Here is a 22,199-nt window from a genome sequence, read left to right on the forward strand (position 1 = left end):
CCGGGGGAGCTTCTCCCATGTCCCGGGGGAGGTTGGGGACATTGAGTCCGAGTGGACCATGTTCTCCGCCTCCATTGTTGATGCGGCTGCTCGGAGTTGTGGTCGCAAGGTCTCCGGTGCCTGTCGTGGCGGCAACCCCCGAACCCGGTGGTGGACACCGGAAGTAAGGGATGCCGTCAGACTGAAGATGGAGGCCTATCAGGCCACTCTGGCTTGTAGGTCTCCGGAGGTCATCGACGGGTATCGGCAGGCCAAGCGAGCCGCGGCTCGTGCTGTCGCAGAGGCAAAAACCCGGGCCTGGGAGGAGTTCGGGGAGGCCATGGAGGAGGAAAAGAAGAAATTCTGGCAAACCGTCCGGCGCCTCAGGAGGGGGAAGCAGTGTCTCACCAACACCGTTTACGGTGCGGGTGGAGGCCTGCTGACCTCGACTGGGGATGTCGTCGGACGGTGGAAGGAATACTTTGAGGATCTCCTTAATCCCTCAGTCACGTCTTCCGAAGAGGAAGTAGAGACCGGGGACTCGGAGGCTGGCTCATCCATCACCCAAGCTGAAGTCACTGAGGTTGTTCGCAAACTCCTCGGTGGCAGGGCTCCGGGGGTGGATGAGATCCGCCCTGAGTACCTAAAGTATCTGGATGTTGTAGGACTGTCTTGGTTGACACGTCTCTGCAACATCGCGTGGCGTTCGGGGACCGTGCCTCTGGACTGGCAGACCGGGGTGGTGGTCCCTCTGTTCAAGAAGGGGGACCGGAGGGTGTGTTCCAACTACAGAGGGATCACACTCCTCAGCCTCCCGGGTAAGGTCTATTCCAAGGTACTGGAGAGGAGAATCCGACCGATAGTCGAACCTCGGATTCAGGAGGAGCAGAGTGGTTTTCGTCTCGGTCATGGAACACTGGACCAGCTCTATACCCTCCATCGGGTGCTCGAGGGCTCATGAGAGTTTGACCAACCAGTCCACATGTGCTTTGTGGATCTGGAGAAGGCTTTCGACCGTGTCCCTCGGGGTGTCCTTTGGGGGGTGCTCCGGGAGTACGGGGTCCGGGCCCTTTGCTCAGGGCTGTCCGGTCCCTGTATGACCGGAGCAGGAGCTGTGTTCGCATTGCCGGCAGTAAGTCAGACCTGTTCCCAGTGCATGTTGGACTCCGCCAGGGCTGCCCTTTGTCACCGGTTCTGTTCATAATTTTTATGGACATAATTTCTAGGCGCAGTCAGGGGTCGGAGGGTGTCCGGTTTGGGGACCACAGGATCTCATCTCTGCTGTTTGCAGACGATGTTGTCCTGATGGCTCCATCAAACCCGGACCTGCAACATGCACTGGGACGGTTTGCAGCCGAGTGTGAAGCGGCTGGGATGAGAATCAGCACCTCCAAATCCGAGGCCATGGTTCTCGACCGGAAAAAGGTGTCTTGCCCTCTCCAGGTGGGTGGGGTGTCCTTGGCCCAAGTGGAGGAGTTCAAGTATCTCGGGGTCTTGTTCACGAGTGAGGGAAGGATGGAGCGTGAGATCGACAGGCGGATCGGTGCAGCGGCTGCAGCGATGCAGTCGCTGCATCGGACCGTTGTGGTAAAGAGGGAGCTGAGCCGAAAGGCAAAGCTCTCTATTTACCGGTCGGTCTACGTTCCTACCCTCACCTATGGTCATGAGCTTTGGGTAGTGACCGAAAGAACAAGATCGCGGATACAAGCGGTCGAAATGAGTTTCCTCCGCCGTGTGGCTGGGCGCTCCCTTAGAGATAAGGTGAGGAGCTCGGCCACACGGGGGGAGCTCGGAGTAGAGCCGCTGCTCCTCCACGTCGAGAGGAGCCAGCTGAGGTGGCTCGGGCATCTGTTCCGGATGCCTCCTGGGCGCCTCCCTCGGGAGGTGTTTCAGGCATGTTCCACCGGGAAGAGGCCCCGGGGAAGACCCAGGACACGCTGGAGAGCCTATGTCTCTCGGCTGGCCTGGGAACGCCTCGGGATCCCCCCGGAGGAGTTAGAGGAAGTGTCTGGGGAGAAGGAAGTCTGGGAGTCCCTGCTCAGACTACTGCCCCCGCGACCCAGCCCCGGATAAAGCGGCAGAAGATGGATGGACTGGATGGAAGTGTGTGTGAGAGGCCAGGTGAACAGAGCTCAAGGCAAGTCAACTGTGATGATAAACCCAAACGAGATCAAAGAGGCAGAGAAAGAGATTTGGTCTGCCGTGTAATCTCCACAGGAAAGAATGCACTGTTCTTAGTTTTAATTGGAGTGAGTCAATGAAAAAAACCTCAGAAAGAGTGATGTATCGAGTGCAGCCGGAGTCGGACAGGGAGCATAAATCTCCAACATGTTTCTGGAAATCAATTCTCTTCATTGGACGTTACTTAATTTATGGATTGCCATTAAAGAGGCCCCATCAGCAGCTATGATAACTTGTTGTTGTCGCACAGAGGAGGGTTGCTTAGGGGAATGAAGTGTAAAATTACTTTTAAATTTTTTTAAGATATTCAAAATTAGACTAAAATGACCTCAAAAAGAGATATAAAAGTCTAGTGTAAGCGTCTCCTAAACAAGGGTGAAATTTCTGCTCTTTTTTGGTTAAGGTTTATTCATCTTTTGTACTCAAACATCAATTATGACATTTACAGCCACTTTTTAGCACTTTTCTGATCCTTTGTTAAACTGAATTATGAAATTTCCCCATGTGAATTATGAAATTTCTCCATGTGTGGACAATAAAGGAATATCTTATCGAGATAATACAAACAAATATCATTAAGATATCATTTTCTGTCAATATCACCCACCACTGTGCTTCTAAACACATAACACAAATGCTAAAGTAAACACATTGCCTGAGTACCACAAAATAGGCTTTATTGATTGACAGAGCTCACGAATTTAAGATTGTTAGTGAAATCAAGGTTTGGGATGTTTAGGAATAACAATATTCTCATGATACTGTGTCCAACCAACAGAAATTTGTCAAAATAATGTCTTCAAACATATTAGTTGAGGGTGGATTATCGGACAAAAGGGAAATGTGTGTCAAATCAATCACAAAAGTGCTGCAATATCACCTTATCTGAACGTTTACAACATAACATTTTTCATTTCTGTTTTCAATCAGCTCTTTTTGTCGCATTTTTTATGATACACGATATACTCATAGTATTATTTTGCATATTTTCACAACAACATTCATGATATTATCTACTTGTTTATATATTACCCACCTCTAATCCAGAAATTTCAATGTGACTGATGAAATAAGCTTGTTACTTTTTACAACTGTACTTTACAGCTGAATTACAGTTGGGTTACATATGTGCTGCTTTATCTGAAACTGCACATTGCTCATAAAAATAGCACAACTAATCCACTAACTAGTACCAGAGTCATGTCTTTATGCCTCCCTCTTTTTATTTCTGTCCTGCGAGTCTATCTGAATGGCATTGTGGCAGGCCGTTCTGTTGATAAGAGTCCTCCTCAGACAAGAATACCAAAAGAGGATCCACTGTGACAGCAGGGCAGCCATCACCCTGACAGTAGCTCACAGTATGCTGACCTCGGTGTTGATCTCATCTAACACCCACTTGACATAGCTTTATCACACTTTTTTTCCCCACCATACATTTATCTGACATTTTCACGTACTTCTCCAATTCTCGCTCCTGCCCACCTGCTTTTGGCTCGCTGTCTGTGTATCGGCCCGGGACCAGGGAGACCAGCCAGCTTTATTAAAAGAAAACAAGCCGAAGGAATAACAGCGATGCAGGGTTATGAGAACGGTTAATCTACTGGCAACGTCACTGAGGTTCAGGAAGCTCCCACTATATCAAGCCTTGTTCAATATTTTCTGCCTGCCACTGATGAATGTGCACATAATACAAAACAAAATACCATTTGAAATCTCTAATCAGCATCTTACAACACACTGACAGGCTTGTTTGTAATATCCAAGGACAATGTGACGCAACGGAATAAATGAACGATAAAGAAATGGTCATTCATGTGGCTGGCAGGATGTTAGAAAAGGTGCTGACCCAAAATCCCTATCACCTGACTGACCAGCCTTCTCCTGCTGTTCCCCCACGTCCACCACACACTGCCCTCGAGGGATTTTCATGAAACATCTCACGCAGAGTCTCAGCGCTACCTTAATCACTGGAGCTGACCGACTGGGTTCAGATCTGCTTATTATGTTCAAATTACAACATAAATATTTAATTAAAGCAAGGTTTTGTTTATTGGAAGTTACAGTAAGGACGGAGGTTTTTATACATTTTTAGTCCTAAGTTTTCGGCTATTTTTCAGCTAAAATAACCTACAGTTTCATTTTCAATCTTCTGTTCCAGAATATTGTTTAAGTCAAGTTTGCTTAGTTCCATACAACTTTCAGGAACAAATGATTTGATTTGCAGTAGTTGTTGAATATTACATATACAGTGTGTACTTTTTTATTTTGTAGGTCATTACAATATAAGCGACAGTTCAACTTTATTTGGTTTAAAGTATATTTCTAAGATTGACTTTTATTATGGTCTCAGATATTATCTCTGCGGGTGCATTTACACTTTACACAAGTTTAGTCCTGATGCACTTGGTCCTATTCTAGACCTTATTTTTTTCCTGCATAAGTCTAGGTTTAGTCAGAGATTATTCCCAATGTTGGTGTTCGTGCAAATGTGAACGTAGTCTAAATCTGAGATGGTAACATTCCTTGCAAACCATCTTATTTTGTGTGTGCATAAAAGCTATAAAAGTACTGTGGGCTATATTCTTCAACAACTTTAACTATATATAAACAAATATCAGTTGTTCTATATATGAGTCTCTCACTCCTTGAGCTCTGATCTGCCACTCACTCAGTGCTTCAGAGTGGTCCCCAGTGGGCCTTTGTGGAATGTCGATTTGACTTAATTAAATTTCCTGCATCAGCGTTAGCCATGGAGTCGAGATGGAGCGACAGAAGAGGCATCTGCAGACGAACCGGCAGGAATCTGAGTTCAAAACTGTTAATGAATATGTGATGTTGGTACAAGCATTACATTCACTGAGAATTATGGGGTGTATACCAGTTAATATGTTGTTAACGATTGCTAAACAACAAACAACTAATCATACAAAATGTAAAAAAAAAAAAAAAACTTAAATTTTTGCTTAAACTTGAATGATCTACTGTACTTTCCAATCAAATTTAAAATAGGCCAATGTAAACATGCATATATGTACATTTTGACAGTTGTGTATAACTAGTAGTGCAGTGTTGGGCAGGAAAAACATCCACTGAGCTGGAGGCATTCTTGTTAGTAGTAAAACTCTGCCCTCTGCAGGACTAAGAGCCTCATCGGTGCTTAATATTGCAAAGCAGCAAAGTTGCCCCTAGTGGCTTTGAAAGTAACATGCAGGAGAGAACAAAAAACACAAACGTGACTATGCAAATGCAAGGGAAATACATTTCAGGGAAGTTTGGGTATTTTTGAGACTACAGTTGTTCCTAAATTATAGCCAATTCTTCTATTAAATGTTTGAGGAAAAAGTGTAGGCTTTTTAAAAATATACATAGCTGCAGAGATAATTACTCAGTATTTACAAGTACAGAGTAATTATTGTTAGTTTCACGCTTGATTAGGTGCAGAATTTAGTGCTGTGCATCTAACTGACTGCTCAAAGTGACCTCTGACCCCAAGGGCTCAGCGGGCTCTGGCCTGTCGCTGTGAGAGAAACTGGGGAGGACGAGGTGCTGACTCATTCAACCTCAAAGAAACACATACTCAAGTATATGAGTCTCAGTGACGACACGAGAGAGGTGACAAAAAGCAAAAATATAGAAGAAAGAGTTCTGGTTCCACTGGTTCAAAGATAAAAGATCTGATGAAGGCAATAAGCCCGGAACTTTGTCATATTTGAAAATGCAAAAACATACCATAATTGTTCTGTTAATTAAAGTATATGAAGTATATATTTATATCATCAGTGTCCCATTGTTTAGGTATTGTATAATCCGATTCATACCAAAAAGTACTAATTTTGGTTATAAAGGCCAGAAAAAGGTGAGCAATAGTAACAAAAATATTATATACTTCTATAAATATTTTTAATATTTTTTAAATTCTTCAAATAGTAATACAATCAATTACCGTCATATGTTTGCAATCCATCAGAAATGTGTCAAAGCAAGCCTGTGAATGTCTTGGTAAGAAAAAAGACCACATGCAACTGTCTATATATGTAAAAAAAATACACACAGTTAGAAATGATTATCAAAAGAAATTCACATTGGTTTTTGATACACAGTGACCTATACCGGATGTTCTTAGCCCAGTTTTTTGGCAGATGCTGTCTTTCTGATTGGCTGGTGTAATGGACAGAACTGTGAGTACATCCCTCAGCAGGTAGTGTCCTGAAATAGCAGTCTGATCCTAATGGAGCACAGAGCAGCCCCTGGTCCTGTCCAATCCATCCTAAAAGCCCCTGCCCTCAAAACTCTATATTTTAGAATGGTAGAGGAGACAAGAAAAGTAAGAGTGGAACACAGTAGTCTCACAAATAAATAAGTTTAGTGAAAGTATAAATGAATTCTCAACAAGACAAGAATTAAATATTGATATAAACTGGCACATTAATTTGTAATACATGTAAGATTTAACATCATCAATATGTAATATCATACTTCTAAATAGTCAAATTTTCATCACACGCAAAGACATTTAACATGACCAATAATGGTTATTAGTTATTCATTTGCATAAGTATAGTATATTCATAAACAACCGTCTGCCAATGCTGAAAATGCTTGTGAAGCACTGCTCTCCTGCACTTGTAGGCTGCAAACACAGCATCCACAGGCTCTCTTCCTCATCTCTGGTGACTTTAACCACGCTTCTCCCTCTTCTGTTCTACCAACATACACCCAGTATGTTACCTGCCCCACCAGAGAGAATAGAACATTGGACTTGTTTTTTGCCAACACCAAGGAGGCTTATTCTTCTTCCCCCCTCCCTCCCCTGGGCAGCTCGGACCACAACCTTGTATATCTGAGGCCTGTGTATGAACCCATCGTGCGCAGGCAGCCTGTGGTGTCCCGTGAGGTGAGGATGTGGTCTGCTGAGAGCGAGGAGGCTCTGAGGGACTGCTTCAGCACCACTGTCTGGACTGAGCTTTATGACCCACATGGGGAGGACATCAACACCATCACAGAGTGCATCACGGACTACATCTACTTCTGTTTTGAGAACATTGTTCCCTCCCGGACGGTGCGGTGTTTTCCAAACAACAAGCCATGGATTAACCGTGAACTGAAGGCTCTGCTGAAGGAGAAGAAGAGAGCCTTCAGGTCAGGGAACAAGGAGGAGCTGAGGACTGTGCAGAAGGAGCTGAGGAGGAGGATCAGGCAGGCTGAGGCCGGCTACAAGAGGAGGATGGAGGAGCAGCTGCAGCAAAAGAACATTCAGGAAGTGTGGAGGAGCCTGAAAACCATCTCGGGCTTCAAAATCCCCCCTGCCCAGACAGAGGGGGATCTACAGTGGGTGAATGATTTAAATGCTCACTTCTTGAGGTTTGATCGGTCACCCGCCCCTCCCCCTGCACAGCTGCATGCTCCCTCTTCCACAGCTGGACAATGCCCTGCATCTGTTCCTCTTCGCTTATCTGCCCCGGACCATCAGCTCCCCACTTCGCCTGGACTCACCCATCCCCCCAGCACACGGTCCCCCTGCCAACCACTGACTGTCACAGCAGCACAGGTGAGGAGTGAGCTGAAGAGGATTAAAGTGAGGAAGGCAGCAGGACCTGATGGCATCAGCCCCAGGCTCCTTAAGTCCTGCGCAGATGAACTGTGTGGAGTTATGGAGCATGTCTTCAACATGAGCCTGAAGCTGAGGGTGGTACCACAGGTCTGGAAGACCTCCTGTCTGGTACCTGTGCCTAAGACACCGCGCCCCAAAGACCTCAACAGCTTCAGGCCAGTGGCTCTCACGTCCCACCTGATGAAGACACTAGATCGGCTAGTCCTGGACCACCTCCGCTCCACCGTGAGCTCAGCCATGGACCCGCTGCAGTTTGCATATCGGTCTGGCATCAGAGTGGAGGACGCCGTCATCTCCCTGCTGCACCGCTGTCTCTCTCACCTGGAAAAGCCTGGCAGCTCTGTGAGGATTCTGTTCTTCGATCTTTCCAGCGCCTTCAACACCATCCAGCCGCTGCTCCTGAGGGACAAGCTGGAGACGGCTGGTGTGGAGTATGACCTGGCAGAGTGGATCCTGGACTACCTCACAGACCGACCCCAGTTTGTGAGAGCCCGGAACTGTGTGTCTGACACTCGGACCTGCAGTGTGGGGGCGCCCCAGGGCACTGTCCTCGCGCCCTTTCTCTTCACCCTTTACACTGCAGACTTCAGACATGACACGGACAGCTGTGTCCTGCAGAAGTTCTCTGACAACTCTGCCATCATCGGACTCATCACGGACAACGATGACGCGGAGTACAGAGGACTGGCGCAGGACTTTGTGGACTGGTGTCAGCGGAACCACCTCCTCATCAACGCGGGGAAGACCAAGGAGATGGTGGTGGATTTCCGCAGACGCCACCCCACTGCCCCCTCACCAGTGAACGTCCAGGGACGGGACATTGAGAGAGTGGACTCATACAAGTACCTGGGTGTTCATCTGAACCACAAACTGGACTGGACTCATAACACAGACGCACTGTACAGGAAGAGCCAGAGTCGGCTCTACCTCCTGAGGAGACTCAGGTCTTTTGGAGTGACAGGGCCACTCCTGAAGACCTTCTATGACTCTTTGGTGGCATCAGCCCTCCTGTACGGTGTGGCCTGCTGGAGCAGCAGCATCACAGAGAGGGAGAGGAGGAAGCTGGACAGAGTCATCAAGAAGTCCAGCTCCGTCCTGGGCTGTGCTCTGGACTCGGTGCAGGAGGTGGGCGACAGGAGGGTCCTGGCTAGATTCACATCTATGCTGGACCATGAGTGTCACCCCCTGCAGGACACTCTGTCCGCTCTGGAGAGCAGCTTCAGTGAGAGACTGATCCACCCTCGATGTGTGAAGGAAAGGTTCCATAGGTCTTTCCTTCCTGCTGCTGTCAGACTTTATAACAAAAACTGTTAGTACTGAACACTCGCAATACTGACCTAACCATGTGCAATTCTGTCATATGTGCAATTGCTGTTGGAATTCATGTGCAATTCATGTGCAATTACTATGAAATTCATGTGCAATCTATGTGCTGTCGTGACACATATTCATGTGCAATTACTGTCGTGATCACATGCAATGGTATTTATGTATTTATTTATTCATTTGTCTATGGGAGTTTTTATTTATTTATAGGAGATCTTCTACTGAAAGTGTTTTTCAGACTTCCTATAAGTGATCTGTTCTGTTCTTCTGTATCTACCTCTGTATCTACCTGCGTTGCACCAATGAAATTTCCCCATGTGGGACAATAAAGGAATATCTTATCTTATCTTAAATAATTCAATTCTGTAGGTGACTTTTTCCAAACTAACCTAAAGCTTACCACAAAATATAACTCAAACAGCAAAAGTATGATGTGACAGAACAACTATTAGAAGGAATTTACTCAAAAGACACAATAGCGACTTAAAAATAGCCTTATAATGACTTTATTTACTGTATGTGATTGTAATAGTCTTTGTCAACAGAGGCCACAAAGCTCCACTGTGGTTTGGCATTGTGACTTCCCCGAGGACGTCTCACCTTACCACAGTTCAGGTTTCAAGAGGACAGCTTGGTTCAAGGCAACTTTAAAGGTCAAATGTGAAACGGGAGCACCCAGAGGTGCAGCGAGGAGCTAAAGGTTAAAGACGCAGCATCACAGTCTGATCACCTCCTGCATTAGGTAGTGCTACTAGAGAAAGAGAATATCACAAAATCACATTCACACCTAGTGGATCATTGTAGACTAACATGTTTATTTTCAGCTTTATAATGTTTATTTTGCAACATTTAGAGCATATCTGATGCAAGGCTGTTTTCCTTCTGAAATGTCAGATTATTGTGATTAAGTCAACTGCACATTTGAGGGACAGATTTTATTTATATTCAGACCCTAAACTGAAATCTATATGTATTGAGTCACAGGAAATCACCTAACCACAATCAGCTTTGACCTATGTCTCTGTCTGAGAATAACATTTCATTTGGACAAATTAACTGTTTTTAAAGAATTGAAGGTCGATTTTGAGCTTCCTCTTAAAAATATGCACTTACAAATGTGTATAAATTTTTGGACAGAATTGCCGTTATGTATGCACAACATGAGTACAGTATATAGTTTAATGTATTCTTGGTTTATTGTAATCACAACTGCAGTTTATGTGCATCAGCCCATGTCTCCGTGGACTGCTATCATTTGTAAATTGACAGGTCCATTAGGTCTTGTGAGTCAAAAGAATAACATGCAGGAAAGGTCAAGCAACCTGGGAACTGAGCCAGTGAAAAGCCACCGTGTATGCGAACACACGCACCCCTCAACAATAATCTTGTAATTGTCCATTCACATTCTGCCCTCTGCACTGGGTCTAACATTTGAACAAAGACACAACCTTTGATGAATATGTTTTTCTGTTTATCGCTTCTCTCCAAACTAAAGTCTCCAAACCTCCTCGCATTACTTTAACATACAGTACATGCATTATTGCCCTAACCTCCAACACCCGGGGCACAGGAACATTGTTGCCATGGAAACGGGGGAGTCAAAATTCCATCCCATCTTGTTACACGAGGCTGCTGCTTACTGCCCCCACGTGGCCAACAGTTGAACACTAGAGTCATAAATTAACCCAATCTGCTCTTTCATAATCCCACATCCACTTTGAGATGCTTCATTCATAACACACTGCTCTGGGCTTCTGTCACTGCTCAAACACAGGATCAATTTTAGGAAATTTGGACTATCGGACGCTGTGGAAAGCTTTTGACTCTGTAAGCTTAGACCTTATTTATTTAAAGTGCTAAACACATTTCAAATAGACGACATCTTTAGATGTGGTCCTCCGTAAAGATCTATCAACAAATTTGGAAAAATATGAAACCCTCTCTTTACTACTATAAAAACAGAACTTGAAAATAAGTCTACTTAAGTCTAAGTCAATGGACTGAAACTATAGAAATTATAAAAATGTTTTGCCGGATTTCTCTATCTGTTCCAGACTCTTCCAATTTCCCCAGCCGGATTTGTTTGGCAAGGGAAAATATCTGAGGAGGTTGGGATTTACCTTGTCTGAAAAAATACTTTATTTTAGCTCAAATCAGAGCGTTGCTGTGACTCAGAATATGAAGCTCAAGGGAAAAATATTGACTGTAATGTTGTGCCAGGGGTTCCTGTACAGGCTTTACTGGCAGATGACAAACGGTTGAGTCATTTGGAGGAACCACTGGTTAAAATCTGTGCTTATGACCTGGCAACAAACAAAGAAGGTTTTGCACCAAACAGCACAGATTTGAGTCTGGATAACAAGATGTATAAAGGTTTTCGACCAGATTGTAAAAGAAAATCACATCTGGTAAAATAATCCTTTGACTTGGAGAAACAGGACTTTAATTGGTATTTACAAGGAGTTATTACAACCAAGAAATAAAACTCAGCAACGACAACAGTAACCCTTTGACTGAAACATGTATTAAAGCCTATACATCAGAACTTTCAAGGGGAATAATATCTTAATTATAGAAATGTATTAACAATGTAGGCAGCCACTCTAATTACATTAAAAATACATGGGAAACAGAGGGTCATTTTACTTTGACTGAAAAGCACTACAAGACTGTCTTGACACCACCATCCCACCTGATTTCAGAACGATGTATCTGGGTTTCATAATTCAGTAAATAGATAACTTTGGAGCACACTCAGGAAAGAAGGCCATTACAAATAAAAGAGATGACTAAAACCGCACAAACAAACAAGTACCGGACTGATGTTAGAACTGAGTCTTGTCATGACTAAAACCCATGGCTAAGTTTCCTGCCATTCTGCGGAATATTCCAGGCAAAGCTATAACATCTCCATGGAGACAAGCAGATGGTTGACCCTCCACCATAAATGTTATGTTACTAGTGCATTTGAATTTTCAGAGCAAATCTTTGACCAAATCAATAAAACATCTTGTGTTTGAAAACATCACAGACACAAAATAAGTGTTGAATTACCCTGAGCCCTGAGTCAGTGAGTCCGTGTTGTCAGGTCAACTGCTCGGACCAATACCATTAATTCCACTTCTGTAGAAAAAGTAAACACATCATCTGCTATTAATGAACATCCTCAGTGTTTACATAATGAGAATAAACTAAATAAAGACCAGCGGGCCCGGACAAAATATCATATTGAACCAGGTAACACATCAAATCAATCCTGAACCCGGGGCAGGGCACGTGTGAGCAGGCGGCTGACCTGTAGCTGTAACAGTCAGGGTATGTTCCCACTTCCCTTACACAAGTGCTTGTCATTACTCCAGTCTATTTTAATTTTTTAATCCTCTCATCTCTCATGTTCTCTGGCTGCTTGGGTCTCATCTTATCTGCCAGTGTCCTCCAGTAATACCTCTTTCCTTCTACTGTCCCTGCTTGAGAAATGCTGACCCATAGCTTCACTAATGCGAGCAATCAATATCACGCAGAGGACAGTGGGCCGCTGTACATACTAATATGAAGACTCAAATGTATGCAAGCAGCTTCCCCCCACCCTCATCTCCACAGAGCACCCGCTTTGCACTCACACTCCTCCGGTGATTGATTCATTTAATTTCTTTTTATGAGGAGTATTCGATATAAGCATGTGTTAAAAAGGCCTCCTTAGTTCTGGGCCATTGCTGTAGATGTCACAGATCATCACTCATCTATCTATAGAACCAACATTGATCCTGGGTGCCCTTCTTCGCTGACATTATAGATGCACAGAGCCGCAGGATGAGCTTACACGCAGGGCCAGGGAGTGGGTCATTATGCAGGGGCGGCGTGTCTTTAAATGACTAATGAATCATTGCGATCGCAATCAAAGTTATAGGGAACGTGGGAGCTATAGCCTATAGATTTCCAGCAGATTAATGGCGAACACCATTAGCAGGACGCCTCATAAGCCGTCCCTAATGGCCCCCGTGAACCCGCAGCCCCAGGAAGTGATCAAACTTGGGACGCGTCGGCGGCCAACTCAACGGCACTATCAGAGAAATTGTATGGATTTACACATGGATCATACTACAAACAAAGGCCTCATTAAAGTTGTAATTATAGTAGCAGTTATTACTGAGATAGAGGTCAATAATAGAAATTAAGACATCCAGTTACACAGGAAAAAAGCATAGATTATATATGTATAAACTATGTTATGGTTTAAAGAGAGATAACTACACAAGGGGCAAAGACTACATATTTAGCAATGGTTTACACAAGAACTGGGGATTGTCAAAAACATAATATTGCATCCTTAGTCTTATTGTGTCTATAGTTGGTATGCTCAGCCCTGCCTTTTCAAGCTTATTGTTAGTAGAAATTTAAAGATTGATTGGTTAATCGATAAATGTTATTATACAAGTTACAACATGGTTTAGTGAAAAAAAACTAAACTATGATAACTGTGAAACTTTAAGCCCGTAGGGTTTATTTGACAGGACAATATAGTGTGAAATGGGGGTAAGACTAGTGAAGGACATTATAGCGAGCAGGATTTGAACTTCCGACCCGGCAGCCTGTCCCAAACGGCAGGCATAAGTGCAATCCACTCCACCATGTGTGGCACAATAACCATAAAAATGCATTGAATAAAGTCATTTCAATTATATACTTCAAAATGCAAATGTAAAGTGATTATCTGACTGTTTATATCATGTTAACTTCATCATTCAGAAAGTTTAGTCACATTCTAAAGCAGGAACATGACCCATCGTCCAGGCACTGAAAAATAATGGTAAAATGTTGTTTTTCTGGTTTTATTCTGGGTTCGCACTAGTTTCGACCTGGTTTGGTCTTGGTTTACTCCTCAATTCTGCTTTAGAACTGTTTTGATTCTGGGTCTAGTCTTAATTTAATTGTCGTTCAGTACTGGATGGGCAATTCTGTAAAGCCATTTTGTATGTTATTTCTCACAAAAATCTAATCTATCAGTTGTTGTTACAGTGATAGTGATTCAGAAAAATCTGGGCCTCTGGAAAATGACGTTGAATAGCCCTGTTCTAAAGGAAAGGTCCTCTATTAAGCAATGTGGATGAAAGGTTCATACATTTAGATACAAATCCAAAATCCAATCATTCCTTGTGTGGCTGAACAATACCAAATATATAAGACCAGCAGCAAAGTAATATCAGTGACAAACAATCATATCACAGTATATATACAGTAGTCAGTGGCATGACCAAATGAAAGTCAGTCTTCAGTCTCTTTATCCTCAAATTTCTATTTTGACATAAATATAATACACATATTACACCTTTATCAGCATAAACGTAAGCATACCAAGTTTATAACAGTGTACTCATGAGCGCTACTGCAGATAAAATGTATTCTCTTTGTGCCTGTGAGATTCAGCTTCAAAATATAAACCATTATGAATAATAAATGAAGAGAGAAAACATATATGGCGTATCATTTCATATGGGATTTATGCACCGCTGGGAGTCATATAAAGGCATTCATTTTGTTCTTATGGTAGCCACAGTCCCTTGATTTCCTGCTCAGCCCTGTGTTTAGAACCTTATATATCTACTTATTCATAGCCAGTACTACAGTATATGCGCTTGTGTATACATCCTACTGAAACCAGATAGCTTCAACATGTCTAGATCAGATTTTCCACAGTCATCAGGATGCTCCCAGGAGTTTAAAGAGCCTTTGTAGCTCTAAACATTGTGTAGGAATAAACAATGCTGTAATCCATTACTGTAAGCACCTACATCAGTGACATCTGATAAAGCAGACGTCAATTTAATGGTGGCAATAGATCATCTATATGAAGCTTGTATTTTATTATACTACAGATTTTTGGGTTAGATTTGGTCCGACTTCGGTCCAATTCATATTGTTTACCTTGAGCAAGACACTGAATGTGAAAGGAAGGTCACCTGGTACTAAAATGAGTAAACCAAAAGATAAAATACTAAGATTTGCCAAGTGTAAAGACACAATAATTGGTGATATGTGCTTTCTTCCAGTTAACAGCACCGTTCTGGACTAACTGCAGATGATAAAGTGCATTTTGGTTCATTCCAAGTGCAGTGCATTGCAGTAATCCAGATGTGACAAAAATAAAAGCATGCTGGAAAAGACCGCCTGTCCCAGATAAAGTTATTGTCTTCATTATTTTGACTTGATACATACTTTTTTCATTCAAATTCAAAATAAACCAAAAAAAGAATGCCAAATCACTGACAGATTTGAAAGAGACAAATTAAAAATAAGAATGTTTTATAGACAAGTGTTTCAATTCTAATCATCTGTTGCTTGAAATGTTTTACCCACTATGCAATGTGTGTGTGAGCTACTGCAAATAAATCTACCGCCATAGACAGTGGGCAATTTCCAGTTTGAACTCAGGTAAGATGAACGGTCTGTATATGAAATGCAATTTTGTGGCATTGTGGGATGTGAAAAAAGGGCTGAACCAAGTGAATTATAAGGTCCCGGTGAAGCCTGGTGTCAATCTGAGGAAAATATATCCATCTAATCGAAACATGTCAGGCCGGGCTGTCGAAGGAGCTGACATTCCTCACGAGGTCCATCCATGTCATAACCTCCTCTGCTCCATCACATTCATCACTGCTCTGCAATCTCTCTCTGCGACTGCCCCTGTCAGACACTCTCAGGGCAATCAATAAGGGACAGGGTGTGAGGTCCAACTATATGTTACATAAAAACAACACAACAAAGTGCAGTGCTAAATGTCTAATTACTTAATACTGGATGCTAACAATGTTGCTGTACTGGGTGTATTTTATATTCTAGGTTGTTGGGAAAGACAATATCTACGTAAGATTTTGGTCATGAAAATGGATATCACAATTATCAAACTTTAGAGTTATAATTATTTTGAGAAGAAATGTCAGGATATAGTGATTGTAAATATACAAAAGTGAAATCCTTAATTTTCTTTCATTCTAATTACTGTTCTAGTAGTATGTGACCACCTTTATGAAATCATAATTTATATATATATTTAATATTGTGACCTGAATAATCATGAATGTCAATGAACCGCATAATGTTGAGGTCCCTTGTCATGAATGCATGGACTGTGTAAGAAATTACTTATTTATTTTAATCCAACGCTGATGAGAAAGAATTTTGAAATAACAAAATAATGAGTTTTTAGTTTGTTGAAAGAAAAATTGTACCAAACAAATTAAATACTTAATAGTTATATTTATATTGGGGCTGCACAATATATCACAAAAGTATCTCAATATTGGCAAACAAATTACGTAAAATCAACCTAAATATAACTAAATAACTCCAGAGTTTTCCATTTGACAGAATGTACCGGTACTGTTTTTGAAAAAGTATAATAGACATAATAGTATTATAAACAGTCTAAATTAACCTCAATTTAGTCTTGGTTTTGATAATCATATTTGTTTCAATATGTTCATGCATATAATCACTGTATCAAAATGTATATTCAAATATTGCAATAATATCAGTATTGTGAGTGGGAATTGAACAGTTGCTCTCAAACCTCCAGTTTGACTTCACATCTTAACATTAATATCTCAATCCTGCAGAAAAGGGAACGGTGTCATGTCTTCTGTAAAACAAGGCTCTCGCTCGCTCCTACTGTAAAATAACAAACTTCTTTTACATTCACTACAGGCTTAATAGAAGTGTTTCTTAGGTGCTACAGGAAGATCAGTGACAGTTCAAGGACTTGACTGGGTCAGACTTCACACATGCTCCATAGATCCGCCAAATGACAGTGTAGCACATGATCAATCTTTATCCTTGAGGCCGCGGAGCACATTGGCAGCTGCTTTGCATCAGGAGACAAACCGAGCAGAGATTGTTGTCTCTTGAATAAATAATAGGTACAATCCCAGAAGGACACTCTTAATTTAGCTGCAAACCTCTAAAATACCTACAGGCTTTACAGAACTGTTAAACTAAAGTAGCAACTGGGTTTAAAAAGAAAGAAAACACATTATTCCGAAACAGATCATTTAATTTATCTATTATTCAGGAGGCACACTTACTGGACTTCTTTTGATAGGCAACAACAAATATCACCCAGAAGCTCAAACGTCTCACACACTCAATAAGGAATGACTCAATAAGGCGTGACTTCCCTTCGGCAGTCATGGATTTTAACTGTGACCGCTAAATGTTGTATGTAGACAGTGTACACACATGGCATCGTAGTGGCCCTGTACATGCGTGGATATCAGTGACATATTTATGAGGCATGCATTTTAGATGTAGAGAGAATGAGGACAAAGTCACATGATCATCAGTCAGTAAATTCATTCAATTGACCATCATTTTAAAGTTGTTGGCATTCTATAGGAGATACTTTTTTGCTTTGTTTAAAAGCACAGTATATAACCACAAAATAGACTAAAACAAAGCATAATGGTCTTATTGCAGTAAAAAAAATAAGGTTTTCTATTTCTATGGATTTATGCAGATGACTTTCCACTCCAGAAAGTTACTGTCCCTTTAAGCATAGAACTGGGATTTAATATAATGAGCCTAAATGTGACCATGTGGATAATGACATTGTTGCCCACTCATAACTTCCATTCATACTGTCTTCACTGTGTTTTGTATTGAGACATCTCTGCTCTCTTTGTCCAGTCCATCCTCAAAAGCAAAGAAGTCACACAGACTCGGGCCGGATGCCAAAAACAGGCAGGGATCATGGCCAAGAAAAGCCCAGTAATGTACTCTAGGTTGTATAAAGAAATCCCAGACACCTATTTGGCTTCTGCTCCAAAACTCAACAACACAGAAAACTTCATTCCAAAACTCTCTCCGTCTAAACTTGGACCTCGCTTCCAGTCTGACATTTTAATATCATGATCAAATTTACCTGCTAAACAGCTTGGAATTGAAATGGTCTACTTATTAAATTTACAATTGCAAAATAACATTTGTTTAGATATTGTCAACATTTAATTAAAAGGTAACAACACATCCATATAATGAGCAGTGATGCACTCATTCCAGTGATGTATACGTGTTCATGTTGTCCACATAAAGAGCTCTCTCTCTCTTTCTCATCAGTAATAGATTAACTTGCGTGAACTCTGATGGTGAGTCTTTTAAATGTAATCATGAGCAGTCCCCGTCCTCTCTGCAGACACGCTGGCTGCTGTTTGAGGAAGAATAATGAGCGCTCCTGCAGCAGCACCTGGCAGATCCCAATTAGGGTAACCCACTAAACACGGAGACTGTATGTGCGCTTAGCGTGAGGAGGAAGTGTGAGGGCGGGGCAGAAGGATGCAATGAGTCTTTACGAGGACACGTCTCCAAGACATTACCTAAGCAGTATGTCAAAATAAGAAAACCAAACGCAACAAAGCATCATTACGGCTTAAGTATAAGCTTACAATACTCACAGTACTGCTTAACATAAATTACTGTAGTAAAGTGAAGAATTTGTAAATGTATTTTGTGTCCCCCTAAAAAGTTGCTCATTACATTAAAACCAAAATGTAATTGTATTTTTGAGACGCTGTACAAATAAACAACCCTCTGTGGTCAAATATAGAGTCTGACCAAGCGTTAGTGTCGAGAGAGACAGAGAGATAGAGACAGAGAGAGTGACAGACAGAGATAGAGACAGACAGAGAGAGAAAAATAGAGAGAGAGAGACAGAGGGAGAGAGAGACAGACGGAGAGCGAGAGCAATTGAGACAGACAGACAAACAGACAGAGGGTGAGACAGTGAGAGAGAGATAGAGAAAGATTGAGACAGACAGACAGACAGACAGACAGAGGGTGAGACAGTGAGAGAGAGAGAGAGAGAGAGTGAGAGAGACAGACATAGATAGAGACAGACAGAGAGAAAAATAGAGAGAGACAGAGGGAGAGAGAGACAGACGGAGAGCGAGAGCGATTGAGACAGACAGACAAACAGACAGACAGACAGACAGAGGGTGAGAGAGTGAGAGATTGAGACAGACAGACAGACAAACAGACAGACAGACAGAGGGTGAGACAGTGAGAGAGAGAGAGAGAGAGAGAGAAATGGGTTCAGGACTCAATGGACAATCCCAGAGTTAGGGAGGGGTTTAGTTTCAATCTGCTTACCCAATCATTTATCAGATTAATATTTTTTTTAAAGAGACAGTGAACATGGGAATGTGTGGAACTGTGAGGGGATATGACATAACAGGAGGTCACCCTGTGCTGGTGAATTTGGGCCTCAGTGAACAGTAAAGCTGTAGCTCAGTCTGAATGGAACTCAACCCGTCCTGTTGAGCTGTCACACTACAATGACATATCTTTTAACTCTAATGACACTCTTAAGCATCACATTGAAAAACATGCTTTGAGGAGAAAAAAAAAAATCTATGAAGTACATTTTTAACCAAATAAGTGTTATAGAATGTCTTTTGGCATGTTCAGAGTTGTATAGTCTAGATAACAAATAATGATAATCAAAATAACATTATTTTAATAGTCGGCTCGTCATTCCGATTAATCGTTGCAGCGCTAATTGTGTGAGTACTTGCATTTGCGTCGAGCAGGTCGATGCTGTCCAGGCTCTTGCTGCGGTGAATGCGTCCCTTGATGCGGCGAAGCGAGGGCTTGCCCTGGCTCATGGGCAGAGACAGGGTGGAGGTAGCAGGCATCGCTGTAGCACCAACACCACCATTAGCACCCATCAGGGCATCTGAGCCCTCGGACATGCCTGGAGGGGACATGTCTTCATCTGGTGGTGTTACCCTGAAAAAACAAGGCAATCCTTTTATACAACAAGAAAAAGATCAATATTGTTGTACAAGTCGAAATAATTGATGTTATAATGGAAATAGAAAGACCTCAGCCTAATCCAAACGTATCCATTCCTCACCCTACAGTGGCAGGAAGGAGCTTTGTTGGTCTTATGGTGCGATGGCATTTCAAATTTCAAATTCCTGTATTCTCAGAGAGACCGCTAATCTAGGCAGACATTTCTCGATACGACACTCTTGTGAAATGAATGTCTTTTAGAGAATGGATGCTGAACAATACGACCTTGTCTAATATAAAACGTGTATGAACTTAAAGGTGACCACGGTTTGCCTTCTGAAGAGCATACATATTTGAGGAAGAGCATAAAGATGGCCTGAGGATCATTGTGACATAACTTTGCTCTCACTGTCTTTACTTTTTAAAGGACATCTTTTCCTGTTGGGTGTAGTGCTAAGCAAGTGTGAGTAATTGGGCTGAATGTCAGCGGGTAGCCTGCAGATGGAGACTAGGTACACACCACTCTTGTCTTGTATTGTCAAGCCAGAATTATCCTGTTGGCCCGGGCTGAGAGAGGTATTGTCCAGGAAAAATAAAATAACTCAATATAAAATTACTGGCAGGAGGCTGGAGGCAGTTCCTGAATATAGTTTTTGTTGTTGAGCAAAACAACATTATCATAATTGAAGTCAGTGAATAGCAGCAGGTGGCAGGTGCACAGACGGGTCCGACAGTCATTAAATCATTCAAAGAGTATTTACAAAAAAGACAAGCTCTGGGAATCAATTCAAAACAACTATTTGATTTGAAAAGACAAAAAACAACAACACAATAGTGCTCATGTACAGCAGATGGACGAGTATTGGACGCGCGTTGTCAGTGCGTGTGCGGCGAGCACTTAGCTGCATTAGATCAGTCAATAAATGCTGCCTTTGTTTTATGTCCACAAGTGTATTGATTTGATAATGTGTCTGTATTGACAAGTTTAAACAATAGAAATAGAAACAGAAAACAGAACAGTCTGACACAGCCATGAGATTAAGTCCATCAATGTTAAATGAGCACAACAGAACAGAGTGTGTCCAAGTAACAGGACAATCTTTCTTATTTACTAAACAAACCGCTTCATCCAAGGTTTAGAGCAAAAACCCCGCAATGGCTACTGTACTGGACGAGATATCTATTTAATTCACTTAAGATCATACGGCGTAATCATACCAACAAATGTGAATACTACAGTTTCTGTCAGACGATGTAAGAGATAATGTACCTATTAGCTGACTCTACCAAAGAAGACAAGATGAATATTCTTAATCTACTACACTGTTAATAGGGTTCAGTTTTAGATAAGATTTTTGTTTATCCAGGCTTGGAACTAGCCCATAGTAACCTTAGAGGACATTATAGTTACTCACACCTGAACTTCTGCTGCTAGATTTTTTAAAAAAGCAATGCAAATGAATTATATTATAGAATTAAAGTGATAATCAACGCTGACGCTACAAGGTTAATGGCGTTGTGACCTGACGCTAAGAAGATTTATTAACACTTAATTAACAAAAGTCCATGGTGACACAGCCTTTTACCGTGACCGCAATCCCACCCTTACATTTACGAGGGGATTCCCCCACAAACCCAGCAGCAGCAGCAGCAGCAGCAGCAGCAGCAGCAGCAGCAGCAGCAGCAGCAGCAGCAGCAGCAGCAGCAGCAGCAGCTTATGGGGCCTGCAGGTTTTAACAACACCGACTCTGAGAACAGGAGGAAGTGCTGACCAGAACGATCCAGGTCCAACAGTTCACAACCTGTGGCTCGCTCGGCTGCAACAACAACATTGACACTGTAAATGCCCAATGTAAGTGCACAATCAGGGATAACGTTGCAAACATTGATCATCCGTTAAGAGGCAGGGTTGTGTTTTTCACTGTGGATAGTCGATCTAATGAGTGTCATGATATCAGGGAAAGAACAATGATGATTCTGATTAGAAAAGGTGTCAGAAGTGGACATAATGTTACAGATAAATATAAAACATTTGGGGATTTCAGAGCGAGAGTAGGACACATTGCAATTCACTGGGGGAAATATAAATCATTCAACTCTAAGAGATACTAGACACATTTTGAGCGCTTTTAAAAAAGTTTATTGCAGCTCTCACAGCAAAGAAAAGTATTGTTGGCACATTCGTTTGCCCTGAAAACAACAGGAAACCCTGACAATCGCTGTGGTGCACTAATAATGAGAATAAACTGCAACAAAAATGGATCTCAAAGTTGTTAGAGAAGACATTTGAAATTGAGCGGTGTAAAATGAAGAAATATGA

General features: G+C 42.1%; 2 protein-coding genes across 9 annotated transcripts in view; both read right to left on the minus strand.

Moving 5' to 3' along the window:
- Positions 1-22,199, minus strand: part of tjp1a (tight junction protein 1a) — an 87,407-nt gene that overhangs the window by 54,740 nt on the left and 10,468 nt on the right. For all 8 annotated transcript variants that reach the window (XM_072464801.1, XM_072464797.1, XM_072464795.1 and 5 more), the window contains exon 2: positions 19,660-19,873. In XM_072464801.1, coding sequence (XP_072320902.1) covers positions 19,660-19,873 — 214 coding nt within the window. The remainder of the gene's footprint in view (positions 1-19,659; positions 19,874-22,199) is intronic.
- sdhaf2 (succinate dehydrogenase complex assembly factor 2) overlaps positions 14,359-22,199 on the minus strand; it is a 222,684-nt gene continuing 214,843 nt past the window's right edge. The window contains exon 5 of the mRNA XM_072464803.1: positions 14,359-14,369. The gene's annotated coding sequence lies outside the window, so the exon portion shown is untranslated. The remainder of the gene's footprint in view (positions 14,370-22,199) is intronic.

The sequence above is a fragment of the Eucyclogobius newberryi genome, unplaced genomic scaffold, assembly GCF_026437365.1.
Source record: "Eucyclogobius newberryi isolate DKJ021-1_F unplaced genomic scaffold, fEucNew1.0.hap1 SCAF_5, whole genome shotgun sequence".
NCBI lineage: Eukaryota > Metazoa > Chordata > Actinopteri > Gobiiformes > Gobiidae > Eucyclogobius > Eucyclogobius newberryi.